At 37.5% G+C, this 23415-nt stretch overlaps 1 protein-coding gene across 5 annotated transcripts in view; it reads right to left on the bottom strand.

Annotated features, from left to right (window-relative positions):
- The window catches only part of DIAPH3 (diaphanous related formin 3), a 488952-nt gene that overhangs the window by 143472 nt on the left and 322065 nt on the right, over positions 1-23415 (bottom strand). For all 5 annotated transcript variants that reach the window (XM_073894471.1, XM_073894473.1, XM_073894474.1 and 2 more), the window contains one exon: positions 22178-22313. In XM_073894471.1, coding sequence (XP_073750572.1) covers positions 22178-22313 — 136 coding nt within the window. The remainder of the gene's footprint in view (positions 1-22177; positions 22314-23415) is intronic.

Raw genomic sequence — 23415 nt, 5'->3', positions numbered from 1 at the left:
GGACAACAAGCGGGGCCCAGCGGGGCCCCAGCGGTCAAGTGCTGACAGCAACATATGGCGCACACAGGAAGAGGGGGAAGAGAAGGTCAGGAAGAGAGGCCCAGGGAGCTGGGATGCAAGGCTGAAGAACTGCCAGAGAATGGTTGTGAAAGGTGTGAAACAATCAAAATTGTACTTCACCATGATTAAAGCCGGCATAGTGTGAAGGTGTCAAGCCTGGGTGACTGGGAAATTGGTGGTATCATTAACCCAAAATGAGAACGTGAAAATCAGGTTTTATGTGGAACATGATAAGTTAGTTAGGTTTTAGATGAATTGATTTGGAGGGGCTGGCAGAATAGTCAAACTGCTTTGTCCAAGAAGTTGTTGGAAATATACAACTACAGTTTCAAGTCAATCCCACACGGAAGCACTAAGGAATACGTGGCAGCCACTGAAGCCAGCCCCGGCCCTTGTTCTCATGGGACTTTCAGTCCAAGGGCAATTTCAGCACAAAATTTGTGACTACCTGTATGATAAATGTCCCAAGACAGAAAGCAGAGTGCTATGAGACTGCTTACTGTAGAGACAGTGGATGAGAGGTATAACTATGACTGCCCAGTAATGACTGCAGGGGTTATTCTTTGGTGCTCATATTTGCACTTAGATTTCTGAAGATAGGTTTTAATTGCACTTTAAAAGACTCTATGGAGGGGCGCCTGGGTGGCTCAGTTGGTTAAGCATCTGCCTTCAGCTCACGTCATGATCCCAGGGTCCTGGGATGGAGCCCCACATCTGGCTCCCGGCTCCACAGGGAGCCTGTTTCTCCTTCGTCCGCCTGCCGCCACCCCTGCTTGTGTGCTCTCTGTCAAATAAATAAATACCTTAAAAATTAAAAAAAAAAAAGACCCTGGATAACCCAGTAAACAGTGGAAATTTGTATATTAGCATTTTGAGTGCTGGGAATGTTCTTAAATGCCGCCTCACTGCAGCCAACTTTGCCCAAAGTAAGTTTATTAGATTCGAGTTCTCGGTTCATTTCTAATACGAATTTGTGGCTCAAAGTATTACTTTTTTCAGTTCATTTTGAAGAAGAAATACAGATTTATTCTGCATAAATACGGTATTCCTCCCCATTCTTTCCCCAATCAGATGCAAAAGTGTAGCATTAATATTACACACTGAAGAAATGTAAAAATCCTAATCAGAGTAACAGCAACATACTTTTCAAAGAAAGGAAGTCAGCAAAGACAATAGGCAACTCTGAATGAGAGGAAAGTGGGGAGGAAAGAATTGATATATGCTTCCGGAGAAAGCAAATAACACAGAAAAGAAAAGAAAGTGGGAGACAACTGAACTTTCCATGAACTCATTAACAATTGCAAAGAAACTGGAGACAAAAACCGTGCTAAACTCTTCCAAGTGAACAATGGAAGATTTTCCTCTCAACTACAAAAAAACTGACAAAATGAATACGGAAGCCCCCAAATAAAACCTGGTATTAGGTATGTTTGAGCACAATTTTATTTAGAAAAGAATGCATGAGAAAAAGAAAAAAAATCTAAATATGAATTAAGATATACCAGGAACCATCACTTTGAATGAATGCCTGTGTAGAGTATTTTACCTAAATTTTCTGATTTCATTCTCACTCCAACCCTGCAAAGTGACTATTATCACATCCATTTTAAAGCCAGGGAAACTGAAGCTCAAGGAAGTGAAGTAATGTTTCCAAAGCCCTACCATGGCTAAGTATCAGAGGGGAGGTCTGAACCAGTATCTTTCTGATTCTTTCCATTATATACTTTTCTTAGTATAGAGGTGTTGCAGGCTGAGAAGTACTCAGATCTTTAGCTTAGCTGAGTTGTACTTAGAGGTGTTTCAGGAAATGCCTCAAGGTACAGACAGACAGTGGCTTTCGTAGCTGGTAACTCAACCAACAAGCACCGATTAGGTTTCCCCCAATTCACTAGAAGCCTGCTCCCTTTCTCTGGAAGCTGGCAATAAACGAATGCAGTCACAGAAGACTCCCTGGCCACAGAGAAAGGCCAGAGACATCTTCCAATTCTCCTAGGAACAGGAGTATCTGGAAATACTAAAATCAGTCTAGTCAGCCTGTGGCTTCATGATCCCTCCCTACAACCCATTCACTGGGTAACTGTTATAGTTGGGTTAAAACCTTGAGGCCAGCTAAACCACTACCACTATCATTCTTGGTCACCACTGGCCAAAATTTAAGTTCTTCCTGGCCTTTACTTCCTCAATATTTATTGGCATAAACAACTTTTCTACTGCCCCAGTGTCTTCAGTGAACATTCCTTTCACCTCTACCTGGAAACTGGACAGATGATCTCCACTGCCCCTTCCTAGTTGATGTCCCTCATCCTCTCATACACTATGTGCGTGTAGGAGTGTAGGTAGAAGAGAGGGGAGTAGTCTTCTCCCTCAACTTTACTACTATATCAGAGCATCACTTCTTTTTCCGGATGTAAAAAGAATGCTTTGAGAAACATGCCATTTGGTTATATCACTGCCCTCCTTCTGAGTCAATGCCACCTAATTATGCACTAGTCTCCCCTCTATTCAAGATAGACTTGGTCATCTGATTCCATCTTCCTTCTCTGGCCAAGTCCTGCCATTATCCTGCATGAATTAAACCCCATATGACCAACTAAACTAACAGCAAATGAATTCTTTGACTCCCTCATCTCCAGGGACCAATCCTTTCTCTTTAACGGTCCATTACCCATTCTCACATCCATAACTGAACTTTGCCACCAACCACAACTATCTTATTAATAATAACTTAAATTCATATAAACTCTACTGACTCCTGCCCTTCTTATATCCTCTCTCACGAGTTCTGTCACGTGTCCCTGGAAATCTCCAAAGCCCTGGACCCACGGTCTTCATTCCTTGTTTGTCTGCTAATACTCTATAGTTCATTGCTTTGACCGTGATTCACCTGCCAATATCTTACTTCTTCCATTGATGTCCTTTTTCAGACTCCTGGTAAAACATAAATGGATCCCAAATTCTATCTTCTTGAAACTATATATCAGCTGCTGAGTAATCCTGGTGAAAAATAATACTGCAGAATCAGGACCAGTACATAATCACAGTTGCCAACCTCAACTGAATTCTTAATGCTATCCCACACACCTCCTATGTTTCACCAGGAGGCTCTCACTCCCACTCCCTGACAGGGGTTGTTTCAATGCTTCCATACTTTTTTCACGCCTCTCAACCAACCACTGTCCTTCCTCGGTAGAGGACTTCCTCTATTTCAGATATAAAATAGAAACCCCTTGACGAAAATACCCTTAACTTCCTAACATCAAATCTACCATCGTATCTACACCTGGACCCAGCCTTTCCTCCTTCCCACCCATCACAATAGCACAGCCTGTTGCTTTCCAACACAATTTCCTCCACCTGAACTGTTACCTTACCCTCTGCACTGTTCCTGCTGCCCTCAGGACCTTGTTCAATTGAGTACCCTTCCCAATCTCCCTCCCTTTCTCATCTCCCCAACTACATTCAAACAAATGTAAACACATGCTTGGCCCTCTCTTGACCCCAAATGTCCTCTGGTTACTACCCTTCTTACATCTCAGTCTCACTTCCCAAATTCATTTATCAACCCTCTAAACCTCTCCTCTGAGTTGAAGTCAATGGGACAACTGTCATTCTCTTTATTATATGATCTCTTGGTAGCATTTGACAACGTAGACTAACTCTTCTCCTTTGAAATGATCTCTTCCCTGGGCTCCATGATGTCAGAATTTCTGTTCCCTACAATTCTCATGGTGATTCCTTCTCAAACTTTTCTTGGCTCCTCTTCCTTGGCCCACACATATACCATTCCTCACACTCTCCATCAGCAGTTTATTAAATCCCACAGCTTTGTATATTAAGAACTTCAAGTTTTTATCAATAGCACAAGCTCTACTCCTGAGTCCCAACTACTGGGACCAACAATCCACACTTGCCAAAGATTAAGGGGTTTCCTAGAACAAAGGACTTGCAGTGCTAACACTGGGAAAGTCTCAGGCAAACTAGCTTGAGTTACCCTCACCCCTACCCAATCACTGAGACAAGGTTACTTGGGTGTCCTATAGATATCTCAAAGGTAACATCTACAAAATGAAATTCATCACCACTTTCTCCCAAATTCCACTTCCTCCTGTATTTTTCATCTCAGTGAATGGTATCACCTATTCAAGCAGAGGAAACTGTCAAAGGCAAACATGTATAAAAGGATCTCACTATCTCAAAGCACTCAGTTCCCAGTCACTTTTCTTTCCAGGGAAATAGCCAATATGATTCCTATATAACTTGTTAGTATTTATAAATCCTGCTGAATGAAAAACAGTAAAAACTAGTGTATCACTTTTCTGAAAAGTTACATGTCTATGGGCGAGCTCCAATAGTGCAAGATTTCTTTCTTCAGTGTTGCATTCTTCCATCATTCAAGTTCTTTGACACTAATTTTGGTTACCATTTAATGTATTACACAATTTCTGCTTTAAACACCTTAAAATATTCCCAATATGCAGTAATGGAATGATTAATTTTCCTTTCCAATAAGTTGAAATAAATATTCCTCCAGTAAGGAAACTCTGGAAAACAACTGTATTAACTTATGAATGCCTCAGCCAGAAGACAGTATACATTCTGTAGTTCGCCAGGAAACAAAATGGTTGCCCTTCACAGCACATTCTGTAGACTCAGTTATCTTCACACAGCTCCTGTCTCTGGGTGAGCTCTATCAAATATTGCCTTTAAACTTGCTTGGACAAGTGAAATACACCCAGTACACAAAGAATAAATGAAAGTTTTAGATTAAGAATGTACAAAAGAAGTGCAAGACCCAAGACTTCTTAGGCTGAAGGAAATAAGGCAAAGAAATAACTTCACAATGTTTGGGTTATTATGTTTATATCTCTTCATCTTCATTCAGCATGTATGTAGATAGGCTGATATTTTAATGAAAAATTGAGACTAAATTATGGGAAGAATTATCTGGAAAAAAATGATTGTTAACACAGGATGCAAAGTGCCAAGGGAAATGGTGTTTTTTTGTTTATTCCAAATTTAGGGAGATACTCTCTTCTCTTCCAAGGAGTTCAGGTAGTGTCCGGACATACGGCCAAGAGCACACAGGAACAATTCTCCATTGCTTAATACATTTATCTAAGCTTGTGGGTCCTATTTTCATCTTCTTGCCAGCCATCTTGTGACCACGTATGTACATATTAGTGCTTCCACCATAGGGTATGTGCATCAATAGGAGAAACTGAAATTACATTAGTTAATTTGCCACTTCATTAACAGCTGTGGTTAAAAAGTCCAAGGAGAAAGGAGATTGAAACTAGCTAAAATGAGTGGTTTGTATTGTAAGTGAATCTAAATTATCTATGTCCCCTATTCCTGCGGATAACTGAGAGTCAGCTGTGCACACATCTGTGGGTGTTTATAAACATTTACCATCTGTGAGAAGCTTATGGGTTGTAAATGGTGGGCTAATTAGTTGGAATGCTAGTCATTCCTAATGACAGTTGTTAGGGATAAAGGTTTTACCCAGGTTAAATTGATCTCAGAACCCTCTTAATCACTGGAGGCCACTCTACCTTTTATTACAAGACTAAAGAGCTACACTATGCCGTGTAAGTCACACATTAAAGATGCATTATAACTAGATCAGGCTGCTAGTTTATGCATGTTAATGAGCTCTGCTCTTAATAGACTGAAGTGCTGACTGAGTATTTGTCAGGGAAAATGGGAAGTTGTCAGTCTGTAAAAAGGTCAGCCAATTCGGTAACATATAAGATTTTCATTTCTGTCCTACATATATACTAAACACATTCCATTCAGAAAATTAGGAAAGCATGGATAGCAAACTAGTAACTGACATAAGAGATAATTCATTTATGAAAAGATTTGTCCTTATACATACTGGCATACATATACATTTCCCTAAATTCCCCAAATTAGTAACTTTTTCTAAGCCCGTGTCTCCCTTTTACTGATCAAAAGTATGGGGAAAACATTCTAAACAGGTTAACTTTCAAATAAAATTGTCCTACAACCAAATGGAAAGCAAAACCAAGCAAAAAACATACTGCATGGGGAGAGAGACTCTTAATTTCCTGCCAAATGAAAAGTGTCTTATAATAGAGCTCGTATTTTAATAGAGGATAGTGTTATAAAATTAGTGGAGGGCCTGGACAAATTTTGACTGCTCAGGCATGTTTTTATTTAAAAACTGACTTATGGAATATAGATGGACTTTGCAGGGTTAGAAGGAACCTTCTCTGATGGATAAGGGGACTTATAATCTGGGAAGCTAATTGGCCTGCATACTGTCACTTAGCTGTCGGTGAAGCCGGGCTGGAATACTGGTCACCCCAACCCTAAGCTGGAGCACTCAACACTACAGGATACCGCTTGCATTCTAAGAGAATAACAACACTGTCCACAGGATCAAGAACTTTGGCAAGGGATAAAACTGCCCTATCTAAAATGTCACTCCTTTGCACACTTCCTATCTCTCATCCCTGCTTTATCTTCTCCTCCTAAAAACTTACTGACTTCTAACACTATATATCTTAAATGTCGTCTGTCTTCTCCGTCAGGACCCACAAGGGCAGGGATATTTGCTTGTTTTGTTTCCTGCTACATCCCCAGGGCCTTGGAAAGTATCCATAACATGATACATGTTCAATAAATATTTGTTGGAGAAAACCTTTTGATAGGAAGAACTTCTTTTCACCATTACAGTACCAGTTCTGTTAATAAAGGAGGTATTCCAAGGCCAGTTTTTATAATTTGTTGTCAGAAATGTAAAATCACAAGAGCAAATCACACAGGAGGCTTGGGAGTGTCTTTTGGAATGATAGGTAAGGTGTGATCGATGCTTTTTAAAAATTCACAAAATATGCACTAAAACTATCACATAGGACAGAAAAATAAATGTGAACGCAAACTTCAATAATGAGAATTCCAGAGTCTTGGAACTGAATGCCTGAGCGGATTTCCACTGAAAAGGAAGGAGTGGGATTGCCCCTCTTTCCTCCGAGGGGAGAATGGGATACGTTGTCTGTTTTACCTGACACGCATCCCAACCCTCAGCCGCTCCCTGAGAAGCCCACCCCCAGTTTACCCTCATGCGCTAACATGATTTGTTCCCAAATGTTCTTGGTTGGCGTAGCTACAAAAAGATGCTCAAACTGTCTTTGTTAACGGAGAAGACTGTTCTCTTCCTCTAGGAAAGAAGTTAACATTGATGTGCAGTTGTGTTTCATACCCTCTGCCAGACCCTTTCAGGTGAAATTATGCCCCAGATAAAAGGGCTTTAAATTAGAGATGTAAAATCAACATGTCCTAAAGCTCAGACAGGTACCATCTACCCTGTCATGAAAGCTTTTCCGTGTCCCCATAGTTCATCAGCAACAAAGCCCTACTGGTACCATCTTAAACTGCCTTTCAAATCTGCCCTGTCTTCTTTTTCTCAGTACATCTGAGTTCAGGTTGTTGGCATTTAGCTCCTACAAAATTGCAACAATCTCCTAACTGGTCTCACTCTTTCTACTTGCGCCACATCCTTGAAGCCTTCAGCACGCATTCTTGCCATCAGAGCCATCTCTCTAAAATAAGACCCTATCACTGCTCTGCTCAATGCCTTTGGAAAGTACCTACAGGATAAAGCAAAACTCTAAAGCATAACACACTCTCCCGATTTCCAATTTAGCCTTGCTGTTTCCTACAGCTCTACCCAAAGAGCATTTCCGGACTGCTACATTATTTGTTGCTGTCCAAATATGAACTTCATGCCTCCGTGTCTTAATTTACACAGCCCAGTGGATTTCCAGACTTGGAAGCCCTGGCTCATTTTAGTGTATTCTTTTGGTATCCACCTAATTCAAGTTTCTGCATTTCAACGGACCAATAGAAGTCTGGCCACTACTGCTCAGATGCTAACCCACCTTCCCTGGCTCTGCCCTAAGGTGGAGGCCAAAAGGACTATTCACAGTATTGGAACTATCCACATAGGAGAGAATGTACATCACATTCATGGGTTGTGCATAAACCGAAAAGATGCCCCCATCTGCTGGGAGAAACTGGAAAGGTAGGACGCTACCTGCAGGGTAGGAACCCTGCACACACCGTTCCTCATTCCGGGAGGAAATGGGACTCACAGGGTAGGATTTCACATGGAGTCACAGGGAGTGGCATCCAAGAGCGGAAGCGTCTTATGTGCAACGTGCAGCCCTGGGAGAGCGGCGGGTCCACTGCCGCAGCATGCGCTCTGGAGAAGCAGCCAGGGGACAAACCTAAGCTAAAGGCTGCAGTCCCCACGGATGAGTGCTTTGGGAGAAGCACAGTGACTTCTAGGGGCCCTGGCTGGGGAGAAAAAGAAGCGAGCAGAGAGAAAGTGCAAATCCAAGTGCAGAACGCGGAGACATCTTTGAGAATCGCCAACATCCAGGAGCAGAGGAGGTGTCTAAGAGAACCCAAGCAGATCTCCTAGATTCCCACTCAAGAGCGAAAGAGACCTCACCCTTACCAAAGGAAGATACAAGAAATTATGTCACGGTAGGGAGGCTGGTTTCGGCCCAGAGTTGAATCAAGAAGAGTGCACGCTGCTACAAGCACCTGCAAGCTGGCTTTCAAGCTCGGCATCCATTGTAGAGAGGAGGACAATAAGAAGAGAGCACCGACAGGGATTTCAAACAAGAATAACTGAATCCGACGCTGGCATTACTGAGCTGAAACACATACACAGAGAGAAATGACTACGTGGTTTCCCATTAGGCAGGCAGGTGTTTCAGAGTCAGAAATGAAACTTCATTCATAACAGCTTACATCTTTGCACACCTGAGTTTGTTCTCCTGTGAAATACCTATTTGTTACCCATACTACAAAAGAACGTAAAACAAATTGGATAGATGCCATATCTCGTCCCAGGATTGGGCCAAATATACATCTAAGTGGTTGGCTCAGATAGAATATGTACAACTGAGGAATTTCTACCCCAGAGACGTGAATTCCATTAATGTTTTAAAAGTGCTTATTAAACACCTGCTATGGAAAGATAAACAGTGGCTCACTTTAAAAGGTTCTTTTTAAAAAACGTGGTTAATTTTAAATACAAGCGTTTTATTTTTGTAAGACTGAGAAATAATATTATGTTTGACTTTCCTGTTTAAAGAAGCAAATCTTTTAGAGCCAAATTAGAACATTAGCTGAAGTATCATGTAAAGTAACTATAGTAAAAGCTTCAAGTCACTTTCCTCTTTTCTTGTATTTTATAAAAGATAAATATTTAATTAATGAATGAAGCTAAACTTTCATTCCACAGAGGCCCCTGATAAGTTTCAGGAGGAATACACCAAATTCTTAAGACGTTTTATTTCTGTTTTCAATATTAACTGCACTTAAATGGGAGCAGGCTGAAAGCATGCGTGCACACACAAGCCTCCCTAGCTAAGCTGTAATACTCGGGAGGAAATTTTTATATCTCTTAGAGTTCCTAAGATTCTAACATTTCTAAACACTGCTGGAGATATTTCTCCTTTCTTACCTTTCCCTGTTTATAGAGTTGATGAATGGCGACTCAGTTATTATTCCATTTCTATTATATCCAAGTGCGATGCTTTAGAAGTAAAAAAAAAAAAAAAAAAAAATGGCGCCAAACATAAAAAGGGAATTTTCTCATGGGGGCGCTGAAAGATTTGAAAAACAGTACTCCTTCCCCAGCTTTCCTACACCACAAGTAAAGCAGTTCTGAACAAAGCTCAGCATCATTTGGGCTCTCCTAATTTTCCAAGTAGAGAGGGAACAGTTTTTAAACTCTCCACTACGCCTCCAAATATAACATTAAGACATTTTACGTTCAGTCTCAGCAGACACCATGATTTAGGAAACAGTGTTTCCTCAGATTGCAATGCTGTGTGTCTTAAAAGTGTCAAAATGCAAGAATCAATCAGAACACAGTATAACCCAAATGCCCCATTTCCTCAGGCCAAGTTCTTTTAGAATCCCATAGATAAGGTCCCTAGATAAGCTGCAGTCTATGGGGAAGGCGAGCAGCATTAGGGTCTTTTTGCAAGAATGAAAGGTACTTCTAATTACCACAAATGATATTGTCCTCTACCAAAGCTGAAATCAGAGTATAATCAACAGAGGCACAGCAAAATCATAGGATAATCTATTAAAATATTTAGATTTACTTATTTATTGACTAATTTAATATTTATTTGATGAAAACGCTCCATGCATTCAAAAGGCACTACATTTTTTTGACTCTACCAAAAGGCACTCCTTTTTTTCCCCTGAAAGGTCAACATTGTTCCATAATAAACATTAAAATAAATGAAGGCAAAGTAAAACAAAAACAAAAAACCTTTTATTCACATATGAATCCAAGGGAAAATACAACCTAATTAGCATCAAGACTATCCACTGGAAACAAGAGATGATAATTGCAATTCAGCACTAGCAGAATCCATACTTATAAAACATACCTGAAGTACAATAAAAAGACTGCCTTTCTCTTAATTCTTGGCTTTTTTGAATTAAGATAGGCCCTTTTGTTCACCAGCCTTCTTGACTTTATGACGTTTGAGGGCGACTTTGCAGTGAAACAGAAGAACTGTCACACGTTTAGAATCTTTGGACTAATGGCAAGTCAGAGAATCAGTCAGGATGACTTTGGAGGGAAACTATCCAGCTTCTAAGGGCACTGAACCTTCACACGACACTTGTAAGTTCCTGATGGAGCCTCTAACTCAACACTAATTTGACAAAAAAACGTTTCGACTTTGCAGGAGTTACTGCATGGATAGCACTAAAAGTTTAAAAATAAACCTTCAAAGGATTGTGCTGGACTAAAATTACTGTCACTTTTAACCATTAATGATAATTATTGGTGGAAGTTCTATAGTGACAGTTCATTCTACCCAGGCAATGGTCTCCCAAGAATTGCTTATTCCAAAAACAGTCAGTCGTCTATTTTCTGTTATTACACTAGTCTGTCAAATTCTTCCTGCCTTGGGGCATCCAAGCTTGTGTTAAGGCTGCCCTCAACGTTAACGCCGTTAATATTATGCTGCTTCTAATTTTCTTGAAGAACACTGGATATCTGAGGAAGGAAGCTATCCAGGAAACAATATTTCAAAATCCTATCACAAAATAATGTCTAATTTCATCTAAACACTAATGCCTGTTTATACCATTTTCAAGTAACACATAAATATTCAATTTCTCTGCTTAATTTTCCCCATCTGTCCTAGGGTTTATTTATTCATCATCAAAAGCCAAATACTACTGAGTTCCTTTTTTTTAAAATGGCAAGATAATCACTTTAGACTTAGCAACCTTCACGACCAAGTTCAGCACCACTGAATGGATTTCCTTCGACCTTAAGAATTTAATGTCAAAATGACCAAAAATAGGAAGAGAAAAGAGACAGCCTATTAATAAAGAAATAAAAACCTGGCTTCCCCTATGACCTTTTGACACATTGATATTTTCATCTCAAAAGATCTGCGAACAACAGTACAGCCATGCCGGGGGCTCTACGCTGGGATGAAAGGACAGAGCACAATAGTTGTGCTGACTGGTGACTGCAACAATTGCCGGCGCAGGTGCTTGCTGGCAGTGCAAAAGTTCAACCGCACAACTTTTCATTTCAAATTAATAGAACCTAAAAATCGCATGATTCTCTCTCTGTGCTGAAAGATTTAGCTTTCCCTAACAATTACCATTATTTTTTATCAGTGCTTTGTGTTTAACTACAAGATACTAATTTTCTTTTTCCTTTTCTTTTTTTTTAAGATTTTATTTATTTGAGAGCGCGTGAGCAAGCGCGAGTGGGGTGAGGAGCAAAGGGAGAAGCAGACTCCCTGCTGAGCAGGGAGCCTGATGTGGGGTGCAATCCTGGGCCTCTGGGATCATAACCAGAGTTGAAGGCAGACGCTTCACCGAATGGGTCACCCTGGTGTCCCAAGATCCTCATTTTCTAACACGCATTGGCCATTTTGCAAATGCATTCTTTTGGTTACAGGGAGACAGCAGAAAAGTTGACAGGATAGTTTTCGTGTTTTGTCTTTTTTTTTTTTTTTTTTTAGAACATGCCATAAAAATCAAAGACGAGTCTCTATAGATTATTGATCACTATCGGGAGTTGGTAAACTTTTTCTGTAAAGCAGAAGACAGCAAATATTTTGGGCTTTGTGGGACATATAGTCTGTGTCCCAATAGCTCAACTCTGCACCTGCAGCGCCAAGGTTGTCACAGACAATATGTGAAGGAATGAGTGTGGCTATCTGCCAATAAAACTTTATTGATAAAAACAGGTGCCGGCTAATTTGGCTCAAGGTTCTGTAGTTTGATCTGTATTTTTACTTTACATATAAATAACAATATGCTAAACTAAACACAAAATGGAAGAGATGTCATTTGACCAGTTAATTTTTATCGACTGTTTGACAAATCTTATGCGTGTCTTCTGTGGTATTTGCTATGCGCACACTGCATGCTAGGTCCTATGAGATAAAGATTGCTGAAGGCCAAGTTCTTGAAAAATATACAATCGATTAGTAGCATAACACTAAAGCAAATGAAATGAGGGCAACCAAATATTCCATACATTAAGTTATGTAGCAAGACTATAATGGTTTACCAAAAAGAGACTGTCTATTATCAAGGACAAATATTCAGAGAACACATTTTAGAGAGCGCTGGAATTAAAACAAACACGATTTTGTTAGATTCAGTTAAGAATTAGAGGAAGGGTATTTATGGCAAAGAGGACACCAGAAATAAGCACAGAGAAGCAGGGACAAGTGTGCCGGAGGTAAAGAGCGGATGGTATAACCAGTTCAACAGAGTCAGAGAGTAGTCACTGTAGTCACTGAGAAGTACATACTCGTAGCCTCTTAACCACAAATTCTATAGTCAGGTGTTTTACAATCTGTTTTGCAGACTGTATGAAGGTCAAAACGGTGTATACGCTGTGAAACACTACCACATCCAGAATAACCTAGGGCAGCATCTTCTAATTAAACTCATTATTATTTCTGCTTTGATGGGGCCTCCTGTCAGTTCAGGCCATGTCTGGCATCAAATGAGCTTGGACACTGAAATTACTTAAAAACTTCTAGCTTTCAGGGGCAAATTTGTATTTTTGGATTGGAAAGGGGTTATAGACACAGAGTGGATTTAGCTGCCCCAAGCCCTAAGCAATCCAGTTTCTTTTACAGTTTTGTCCGATTGATTGTTGTTAGCTTTTTGACTGGTGCCAATTAAGTAACAGCCTTCAAGCATGGCATACATTTCACCTCGTTTTCAACTGTGATATAATTTTTTTTTCTTTTTTTTAGAAGTGTTGGACTGGACTCTATACAGGCACCAATCAAGTTCAAAAGCCTCTCTCTCTGGAGGGCTGTGTTTCTCAAGGTAAATGCTAAAAACAGACATTTACGTGATGTGTAAAGAGTATGCAGTAAGTAACGGATGTGGGATAAGTTTCTTAAAGAATGGAGAGATCTATGGTTATGCCTGAAAGTAAGACAGTACTCACAGTCTCTCTCTGAAATTAAAAATAACTTCAAATACAAATACTAATTCTACTCAGAACTAGCAATGTGACATGGGAGGGCTCATCATAATAGTCCACTGGTTTGGAAAGTATACACCATGTAAATAAGGGTTGGGAGGGACAGTTACCTAAGGAGGAGTCAATGTCACACACACAAAAGATGCACTGTGATTGTAGCCTATGTTGTCAAAGTTATAATGTTCTCCCTATGGTACTAAGATTAAAATAATGGATTGGTAGGATTTCTGCCCTCGGAGGGTAGAAAGCAGGGTGAATCTGTGCTCGGTAATAGAAGAGTCATAAGTTAAGAGATAGTCCTAAAAAGTTTTCTTTGGTAAAATTCTTAGAAGTAACCCATACAACACCATAAAGATTGAAATTATTTTGCCCCCCAAAAAGTCTACGATTAATTGGCGTTTAATCTTGCATTACAAAACAAATTTAAACAACAACAAATTGGAGTCGTTTTCTAGTCGGCATATAGCTAATATTACAGAATACTCAGAAGGGCAATGAAAACCATTTTCAGAATGGTTCTTAAATATTGGATGAACAGCCAATTAGTATGAGGATGTACCATAAAGATGTTTAACAAAGAGTGACACAACTCAAGAAAGTTACAAAAAAAAAAAAAAATCACAGTTTCAAGGTATGTTGTGCTAGAGAACTCTGAGAGCCTCCTCTCTTTGTTTTTCTTTTCAGAGGCTTTTTTGTAAAGAGACAGAGGATGGTGTGTGGGCCTTGCACAGCCATACAGAGAAGACGTGTATTAGTGCACAGAAAAGGAGGACTCTGAGATTTCCCCACTGAAACGGTGTTATTCCAGTGAAAGAGATTCCTGCACACAAATGAAAACCTGTGTAACTACTGGCGACACTCTTGGAAAAACTCCCCACTGGACACTCCTTGATACTATTCATGGAGTCTCCTAATACCATCAGAAAAGAATTTGTTAAATGGTAGAGCTGGTGGCGGGGGTGAAGGTGTCTAAGGGCATTTGTTCTCGAATAAAGCACACCAAAGTGTCTGTGCCCCTTCCATAAACTACTATCCTACAAAATTTCCTGGTTCTTTCACTTCTAATTTGGGTCAAGTAATGAAAATACTACAGATGTTTCCAACCCCTTCCAAACTGTTGAGCTCTAGCTACTGAGTTGGACCCCAAACTATCCGGGCCATTGAAAAACCCTTTCCTAGAGGGGAAGAGTGCAGCTGATGGTATCCTCAGGGTTCTGCGCATTGGGGTAAACTAATGCTTGAATAATCAGAAGAATTAAAATGGAATCTGAACCAGAGTAGAAAAGCCTTCCTAATGTGACAATCCTCCTCAAACTCCCCAACACAAAGGAAGAGGGTATCTATAGTTTAAAACCACTGACTACGATACCAGAGACAGAGCTGTCCCTCTCACCCAAGGTTTCCAGAGAAGATAATTCTCAACCTCCATACATAGGTATAGAGTCTAGTGCTAGGTATCAACTACTAAAATTCATTTTGGTCCCTTTTTTCTGCACTATGGTCAGACCATCAGTGGTAAAGGCATAACAGCACAATAGTTTAAAAATACATCCTCTGGTCAGAAAACCTGGCTTCAGTGCCTGCTCAATCTGTGACCACGTACAAAGACATTAAGCAACTCTGATAAAAATAGCTGCATAAATTTGCTGTAAGCATTACACGCAATAATGGACACATACAGAACCTGGCAAATAATACATGATCAATAAATGGTGGCAGAAGTGGGTGTTGCTATTGCTAATGTCCCATAAAAGATGAGGGTAAGAAAAGAGAAATATATCAAAGCCAGTGCAATCTTATTTGTTCTATTCTTCTAAATAGAGAAATGATTAAAACCACTGGCCCATTTCTATGCATCAATCTCCAAAAATGCTAGAAAGCTGAAAGCACCACTGAACAAAACTAGAATATACACCATTATGGAAAATAATCTAACTTTTATGATATCTGAAGAGGACAGGGTAATTGTCAAAGCCTTTATGAGAGCAAGTACACACATTAATTGCCTATCTGTTGAGATTGGCAGAGACATTCCCAAGTAGTATTTATGTAATATGCATTTCCTCTAAAATGGAGGCCTAATTACTTAGTTATTCTAAATTGCAGAATGGAAAACAAAGGAGCCGTTTTGGCCATGTGGGTAAACAACAGATTTCTAAAAGCTAATTATCTCTTTATTTAATAGACTGAAGTTGTACCAAATGAGACATTTAAGTCTAATAAATAATAAACAAATTATAACCTAAAGACTGAAATATAGGAGCTGCTCATATAGTTTTTATTGCTCCATTAAATAAGCTCTTATTTACTTCCCCCACAAAACATAACTATGCAACACTGGGTCCATTTCAAGGCCATTCTGATGTGCTATTTAAAAATTATGTGAATCAACTTACATACTCAGGAAGTCTTAAAGCATAGTATTTGAATTATATTATCAAATGCCCTATTTGTTTCCATGATTAAGAAACAGAAATGCAGTCTCGAAAAACTTGCACATAATCACATAAAATTGCTATTACTATTTGTCTTACTAGAAATGATTACACATAAGGATAGCTGTGCACTTCAAACAAATAAATACGAGTGTCTATACTTACTGGTTTCTACATCAGATGTTTAATACTTTGGGTATATTCTCAATTAAAATAACTCAAAATGTAAACACCAACCTCAGAAAATATATTCGAAATTCACATACCGATTAAAAAAAAAGACATCACGAAAATGTAGTGAATTTCTTTGCTTGTTTAATAACAAACCATTCAAAGGAAATAACCAAAACTGTATGTGTGAATATTTAAGAGACCTCCAGGCTCATCATTTTTAAAGAAAACAAAAATGAGAAAAATGACCTCTTAAAGCTATAACATGACAATACGAGATTCTGTGCTTTCTTAGTTTCACTGCACAAAAGGATTTTCAATGCTTCGTTTTTCTTCTTAGGGAAATTTAGCCCACTATTCTATTTTTATTTTCATTCTATTAACAAAAATCACATCCTGAAATGATAGTGATAATAAATAGTAGACTTGAAAATCGTTACCTGCTCTTTCGCCAAGGGCAAGTAATGATTTACAGTGGATAAGAAAGAGCAGGGATTTAATTTACTCTACTACCTCAGGTGGTGAAACAAGAATTTGTACATCTGTGAAAAAACACAGTTCTTATTTGCATGGTGAAAATACTAAAGTCATGAAAATATATGGAAGGAAGCTCCCTGTGGGTTTATGACGGGGTTATGTGAACATTTTTCTCTCTCTCTATCATTCAGGGCTGCGTGCCCTACATACGAAAATAAGATAAAACAAAAAGTCCCTGGTCTAGAAAGGTGACAAAGCACTAATGTAAATTCAACAGTTCACCCTTCTATATTTTTTTTTTTTTTAAAGATTAGGAAAGCTAGGCTGACAACTTCCACAAAGACTGGAGCAGTATTACGTTCTTCTGTACTAAAAGAGAACACCCACAAGGAAAAATTATATAGAGTTTTAGCTCACAATAAGGTTTAAAAAGTAAACCATCCTGGAATATACTGTAAAGGACATGCTATATCACCTAGCAGAGGACATGAACATGAACCTGATTTCTCCTATCAATTTCTTTGTTTTTTAAAGATTTTATTTATTTATTTGAGAGAGAGAGAATGAGAGACAGAGAGCACGAGAGGGGGAGGGTCAGAGGGAGACGCAGACTCCCCGCCGAGCAGGGAGCCCGACGCGGGACTCGATCCCGGGACTCCAGGATCATGACCTGAGCCGAAGGCAGTTGCCCAACCAACTGAGCCACCCAGGCGCCCTCTCCTATCAATTTCTAAGGAGTTTTAGAACCAATATTTTCAATTAGTATATCCCATATACATCATATTCTTAGTTCTCTAAGACCAAATTTTGTCACTACCACCCACCATCTCTACCTTGTTGTCTTGCCTTCAGTTAACTGTTTATAATCTGAAATTATCTTTTACATGTGGTTTTCTGGTTAACTTGTTAGAATTAAAACATCATTCCATCAGGGACTTTATTTATTCTTATCAGTGTAATGCCAGCATATAAATACAAAAACTATTTCTTGTTAAACAAAAGTGACCTATTAAATGCCTTTTCTATACCAATGAAGTGGAAAACTGTAGCACTTATATTTTTCATGGTGATACATTTTAATTAAAGATAGTATTTGTCAAGTATAGGAAATGTATAAAATCCAGTGAGTGTATTTGTTAAGAGTGTCAAAAACTGATATTTTGCATAAGAATATTTTCTGTAGTTGTTAATTAGACATACTACTTTACTGACTTCTACTTCATAAAGCCTCCAAATGTTAGGAAAAATCATGATTTGACAAAAAGCATATTCTACATCTAATATGGAAAGGAAAGGTGATTGCATATCTGTACTATTTTTAAATGTAAGAAAGATATCAACAAATAATATATTTGATACTTATATGACTAACTTAGCTATAGCAACTATAGTAAGAGACTGATTACTTTGTTCTTCTATATTAGCAATCTTACGTTTAAAGGAAAACTAAAGACCACTTGAAACAATCATCATTTACTAGGGTTTTAGAAGAGGTATTTCACTTTGGTGAGGATATTATATGTTTAGGTGCTCTGAAATTTGGGATATATCCCTAGATTTGTTAAAATTCCCGAGGCTACAGGAAAAAAGGAAATTCAAAGTTGATTTCCAAAATTTTCAAATGTTTTCAAAAGTAGCGTCCTACCTGGTAACTTTCTTTCCTATCAAATCACTTTCTGACTAAATATATTAAAATATTCACAAATATAGAGTATGTAAAGATACAGTCTTAAAGTATTTATTTAATATTATCTATATAAATTAATGTTACCCTGACTATCCTTTGAAGAGCACTCTCCTGGGAAATGTCAAAATCTCTGGCACATAAGGACCTTAGCATTTTTGGGGGAGCTTCTCTCAGGTGAGAACCCTACACCTATTTGAGACCCTACACTTATTGAGACCCATGTTTGGGCAGATATAGTATAAAGTTTTATAAGGTAATTCAATAGGTCAAATAAGATAAGCTCTATGATTCCCAAAAGATGCAAGAGAAACCTTTATTTAAAAAAATTCATATCTACCTTATTTCCCTCTGTAGGAAACAGGATGAAGTTTCCTCAAAAAGTTAAAAATAGAACTACCCTATGATCTGATCCGGTAATGGCACTACTGGGTAATTATCCAAAAAATACAAAAACACTAATTCAAAGAGATACATACACACCTATGTTTATTGCAGCATAGTTACAATAGCCAAACTATGGAAGCAGCCCAAGGGTCCATCAATTGATGAATGGATAAAGAAGAGGTGGTATGTATGTATATATATATATATATATACACATATATATATACACACATATATATACACACACACACAATGGAATATTATTCAGCCAGAAAAATGTGCCATACGCAATGACATGGATGGAGCTACAGAGTATAACGTTAAGCAAAATTAGGGAAAGACAAATATCATATGATTTCAATCATATGTGGAATTTAAGAAACAACAACAACAACAAAACGAGCAAAGGAAAGGGGGGGGGGGAGGCAAACCAAGCAACAAACTCTTAACTATAGAAAACAAATTGATGGTTACCAGAGGGGAGGTGGGTGAGGGGATGGGTGATGGGCATTAAGGAGGGCACTTGTCATGATGAGCACCGGGTGTTGCATGGAAGTGCTGAATCACTATATTTTACACCTGAAACTAATATTACACTGTATGTTAACTATACTGGAATGAAAAGAGAACTAACCTTCTCAATGCAAAATTACCTACATGAAACCAATATAACCATAACTGATGGGTAAGTATTAGAACAGTTTTGGTAAATTTCAAGAAATAGACCCTAGTATATGAATGATTAAGTAAGAATTACAATTAAGTGGAGAATAGTATTATGAATAACTGAAGCTAGAAAAATAATTGAAATGGATATAAAACTGTTGTAAAGATGACTCTCTAAATTTAAAGATAAGAAAAATCACAAAAGTAAAAATTATAAAACATTTTTTTATGTCCAGATATAAAAAGTCAAAGTGAGAAAATATACTTAAAAGGTAAATACTGATCCTCAATGAGCTAACATGTGTAAATCAACAAGAAAAAGACTAAGAAAACACAATTCACAAAGAAAGAAATACAAATGGACTATTAAATACTTGAAAAAATGTCTAACTTCATTAGTACTCAAAGAAAGGCAAATTAAGATAAAACAGAACTTTCTACTTTATTAACAAAGATCTTTAAAAATGACAATATTCAACCAAAGTATGTTCATAAACTAATACTAAAAGCTGGTGAAATTAGAATAATACTTTTGAAAATCAATTTGGCAACATGCATCAAAAAGTCTTAAAACTTTATCCTAATAATTACAAATATCTGTCAGCCATTTATGCATAAACATATCACATTGAAAAGATGGAAATAACTATTGTTCTATGACTCATTATGACTAATGCAAATTAAATAAGATATGACATATACAGTGAATGCAATGACATGGGTATTGCAAATTACAAATTAAGAATCACAAGAATAACAGGAAACATTCAGAAAGTACAGCAAGATGCCAAACAGCATACTCAGTACTATCATATGGCTACTATTAAAGGTAGAAAATTTTAAAACTCAAAGAAAGATGTGCCAAAATATTAAAAGGGATTTTTTTTTTTTTTTTTTTTTTTTGGATGGGAGGATATGGGCAATGGTCTTTTGATCAACTACTTTTTAGGTGTTTTCTGTAACACCGTATTATTTTTAAATTGGAAAAATAAAATGAACTTCGTTATTCTTAAAAATAAAATGCCTTCCCACCAACAGTGTAGGAGGTGGGTATTAAAGAGGGCACGTATTGAATGGAGCACTGGGTGTTATACACAAACAATGAATCGTGGAACACTACATCAAAACTAATGATGCAATGTATGATGATTAACATAACATAATAAAATTAAATTAAAAAAAATAAAATGCCTTCAGGAGAAAGGAAAATTTAAATGAAAACATTATTGAGATTATGTTAGATTGGATCTAACATTTCGTTAAAATTTTTGTTTCCTACCAGGTTTTAACTTTCCAGGTTGATAGAAGAGAATTGCTGAGAGGCCCTGTATGGACAGACCAGAGGGTCTGGGCAAACCCCACAAATACAGCCCATGTGCTTGCTATCAAGTAACTCATCCAGATGACACTTTGGCCAATACTAAATGAACTAATGTTCTAATATAAGAATGTCTGGTAAATTAGGCGTAGTCAATTATTTTAAGATGATTTCCAGAAACATTAAAATCAATGTTAAACCTTTCTGATCTCCATTTTAGTTAACACTTTTAAGATATTTTTGAGAACACTTCCTGAATTTCAAGTGTACTCTTCTAAACAAGAAGCTGTGCTTAGATGATTATCTTTTTCTCCTGGAAGAAACATGTGTGATACATTAAGGTACTCAGTTTGCTTTATTAAAGATAAAATATGTCTGTAAAAGTGAAAGTAAAAGAGGCAAAGAAGGCATCTCTGTCTACCCCTGGGGAAACTTTAGGTGAATTTGCAGCCCTGAGTTGTAAACTATGGTAATTTAGCAGTGAAGTTGATGGATTTTAATTAAAGCTTTCTGTAATCCTTAGTGGCTTAGAGGTGGAAGAACCAGAATTTTGAGGGAGTGAAATGTAACTACAATTTACTTAATTCTTCCGCTTCTAAGTTAGTGATATCTTCTAGCTTTGGAATATATACATAGATATCTTTGTAAAACTGTAATTTTTCCACTTTTAAGAGCTTTTTATTAAAGAAAATTTCAAAATATACAGAAGTAGAGCCAATGCTATAGTGAACACACCCTTCCTTCTGAGCACCCATCACCCAAGTTTAGCAATTATTATTTATAGCCAATCTTGTTTCATCTACACACCCACCTATTTTCCTGGTCATGCTAGACTATTTTGATTGAAATCGCAGACATACTTTTGTCTGTAAAATTTCAGGATAAGTCTCTAAAAGATACTTTATAATATATTCGCAACAACACTGTCATGTCTACAGGGAAAAAAAGTTCAAGTATTTCAGACTGCCTTTGTCTACACTTGTTTGGATTAGAATATACGTAAGTTCCATTTGTTGCAATTGGTTGATAAGTCTCTTAAGACTCTTTTAATCAATACATTTCCCTCCATCACTTTTTCCCTCCCTTAGAATATTTTGTTGAAAAAAACAAGTTACTTGTCCAATAGAATTTCCCAGTTTTCTATAGTTGTTAATTTATTGATTGACATAAACTATTACAGATTGGTTACTGAAGTAGCAGTCAAAACAGTGCGAATATACTGGGACTACAAGAATAGACCAGGGGACCAGTATTACCTACAACAAATGACCAGTTAGGATAAAAGCACTACTTGTGAGTAAACTAAGGGGGGAAAGCCATTTAAAAAAAAAAATGCTCTACAGCTTAACTATATAAATAGGTGATCATATCTTCTTTTTTCACAGTTTATTAAACTGCTAATAACCAGTACAAATAGCAAAGCTGACAGTACTCACCAGTCTTCATTTCTAATAAGCGCTTTTTCTTTTGTTGGCGTTCAAGCCTTTCCTTCTCTGCCAATTCTTTGGCTATTTGGGCACGTTTTTCCCTTTCCTCTGCTTCTCTTTTTTTGACGTTCTCCTTTCTTGCTTGCTGTTACAAACAAGTTTTGGAAAATGATCAATTTTAACCACAGCGACTCCACAAAAATTATTAATCTGTAGAACTGTGATTAAGTATCTTTTAGATAATGGCTACTTCTAATATTAGTAACACAGTCTTTTAAAAGATTAGCACAGGAACCCTTGTTAAACATGGATCTATAAATACAACTTATGCTTGAAGCACCTGCATCTTAGTGGAATCAACTAAGAGAAGGAGACAGAAACTAAAAATAAAAAAGCATTTAATTTACAAATCAAAACTGTTTCCCTGTATGTATTTCCAAAAGAGGGTCTAGCAAATGTATTAGAGCCTCTCATACATCCTCTGCTAGGTAACTACGGAGTACCAGAGAAGTAGTCAAAGGAATGATAGAAAAGAGCTGAAATTTTGCAATGATTGTTTCATATTACAGTCCATCATTTAACAATTTCTTTCACATGAACACAAGTGTCATAGGATGACTACAGGAATATTTGGCATTTCAAAGCTAGACCTCTGACTTCTCCTCAAAACCAGTAACATGTGAACTATAGGATCCTGAACAGATATGTGATTTAATTCTTTATTTTCTAAGTTTTGTACAAATCAAGTAACACCTCTCACATGGCATTAGTGTGAATTAACAGGTAAACAAGGATTTTTCTATGTGCCAACAAACAGCGTAGCATATATTACAATCTCCTATTGTGATTCTCAGTACCAAGGGATGAAAACAGACTATCTAATTGCTTGTTTATCACTAATAGTATTAAACAGAAACATGCATAACTAAACTTTAACAAGTAGGTGGCTTATGTTATTTTTGGGGGAAACTTTCATTTCTCTACTGTCATAGTCTTTGGTTTTGTTAACCCTAGAGAGAGTACATGGTCTTCATTAGAAATCAAAAGGCAAAATTTAATATTATTGACCAAAATGATGAAAAGTACATGGGAAAAAAAAGGAGGAAGAAAAAGCCTAGGTTGGAAGCAATATTAATTCGTCCATCCACCCCTTCATGCAGTAAATACTGAGACACCGAATAATAAGTGGTGTTATGCTAATACCGCTTGGCATATATATATATATATATATATATATATATATATAT

This window comes from Callorhinus ursinus, unplaced genomic scaffold (assembly GCF_003265705.2).
Source record: "Callorhinus ursinus isolate GAN/ISIS: 27379988/994484 unplaced genomic scaffold, GSC_fseal_2.0 scaffold7, whole genome shotgun sequence".
Classification (NCBI taxonomy): Eukaryota; Metazoa; Chordata; class Mammalia; order Carnivora; family Otariidae; genus Callorhinus; species Callorhinus ursinus.
The sequence above is the reverse complement of the archived record's forward strand: the minus strand, read 5'-3'. Positions and strand labels throughout refer to the sequence as shown.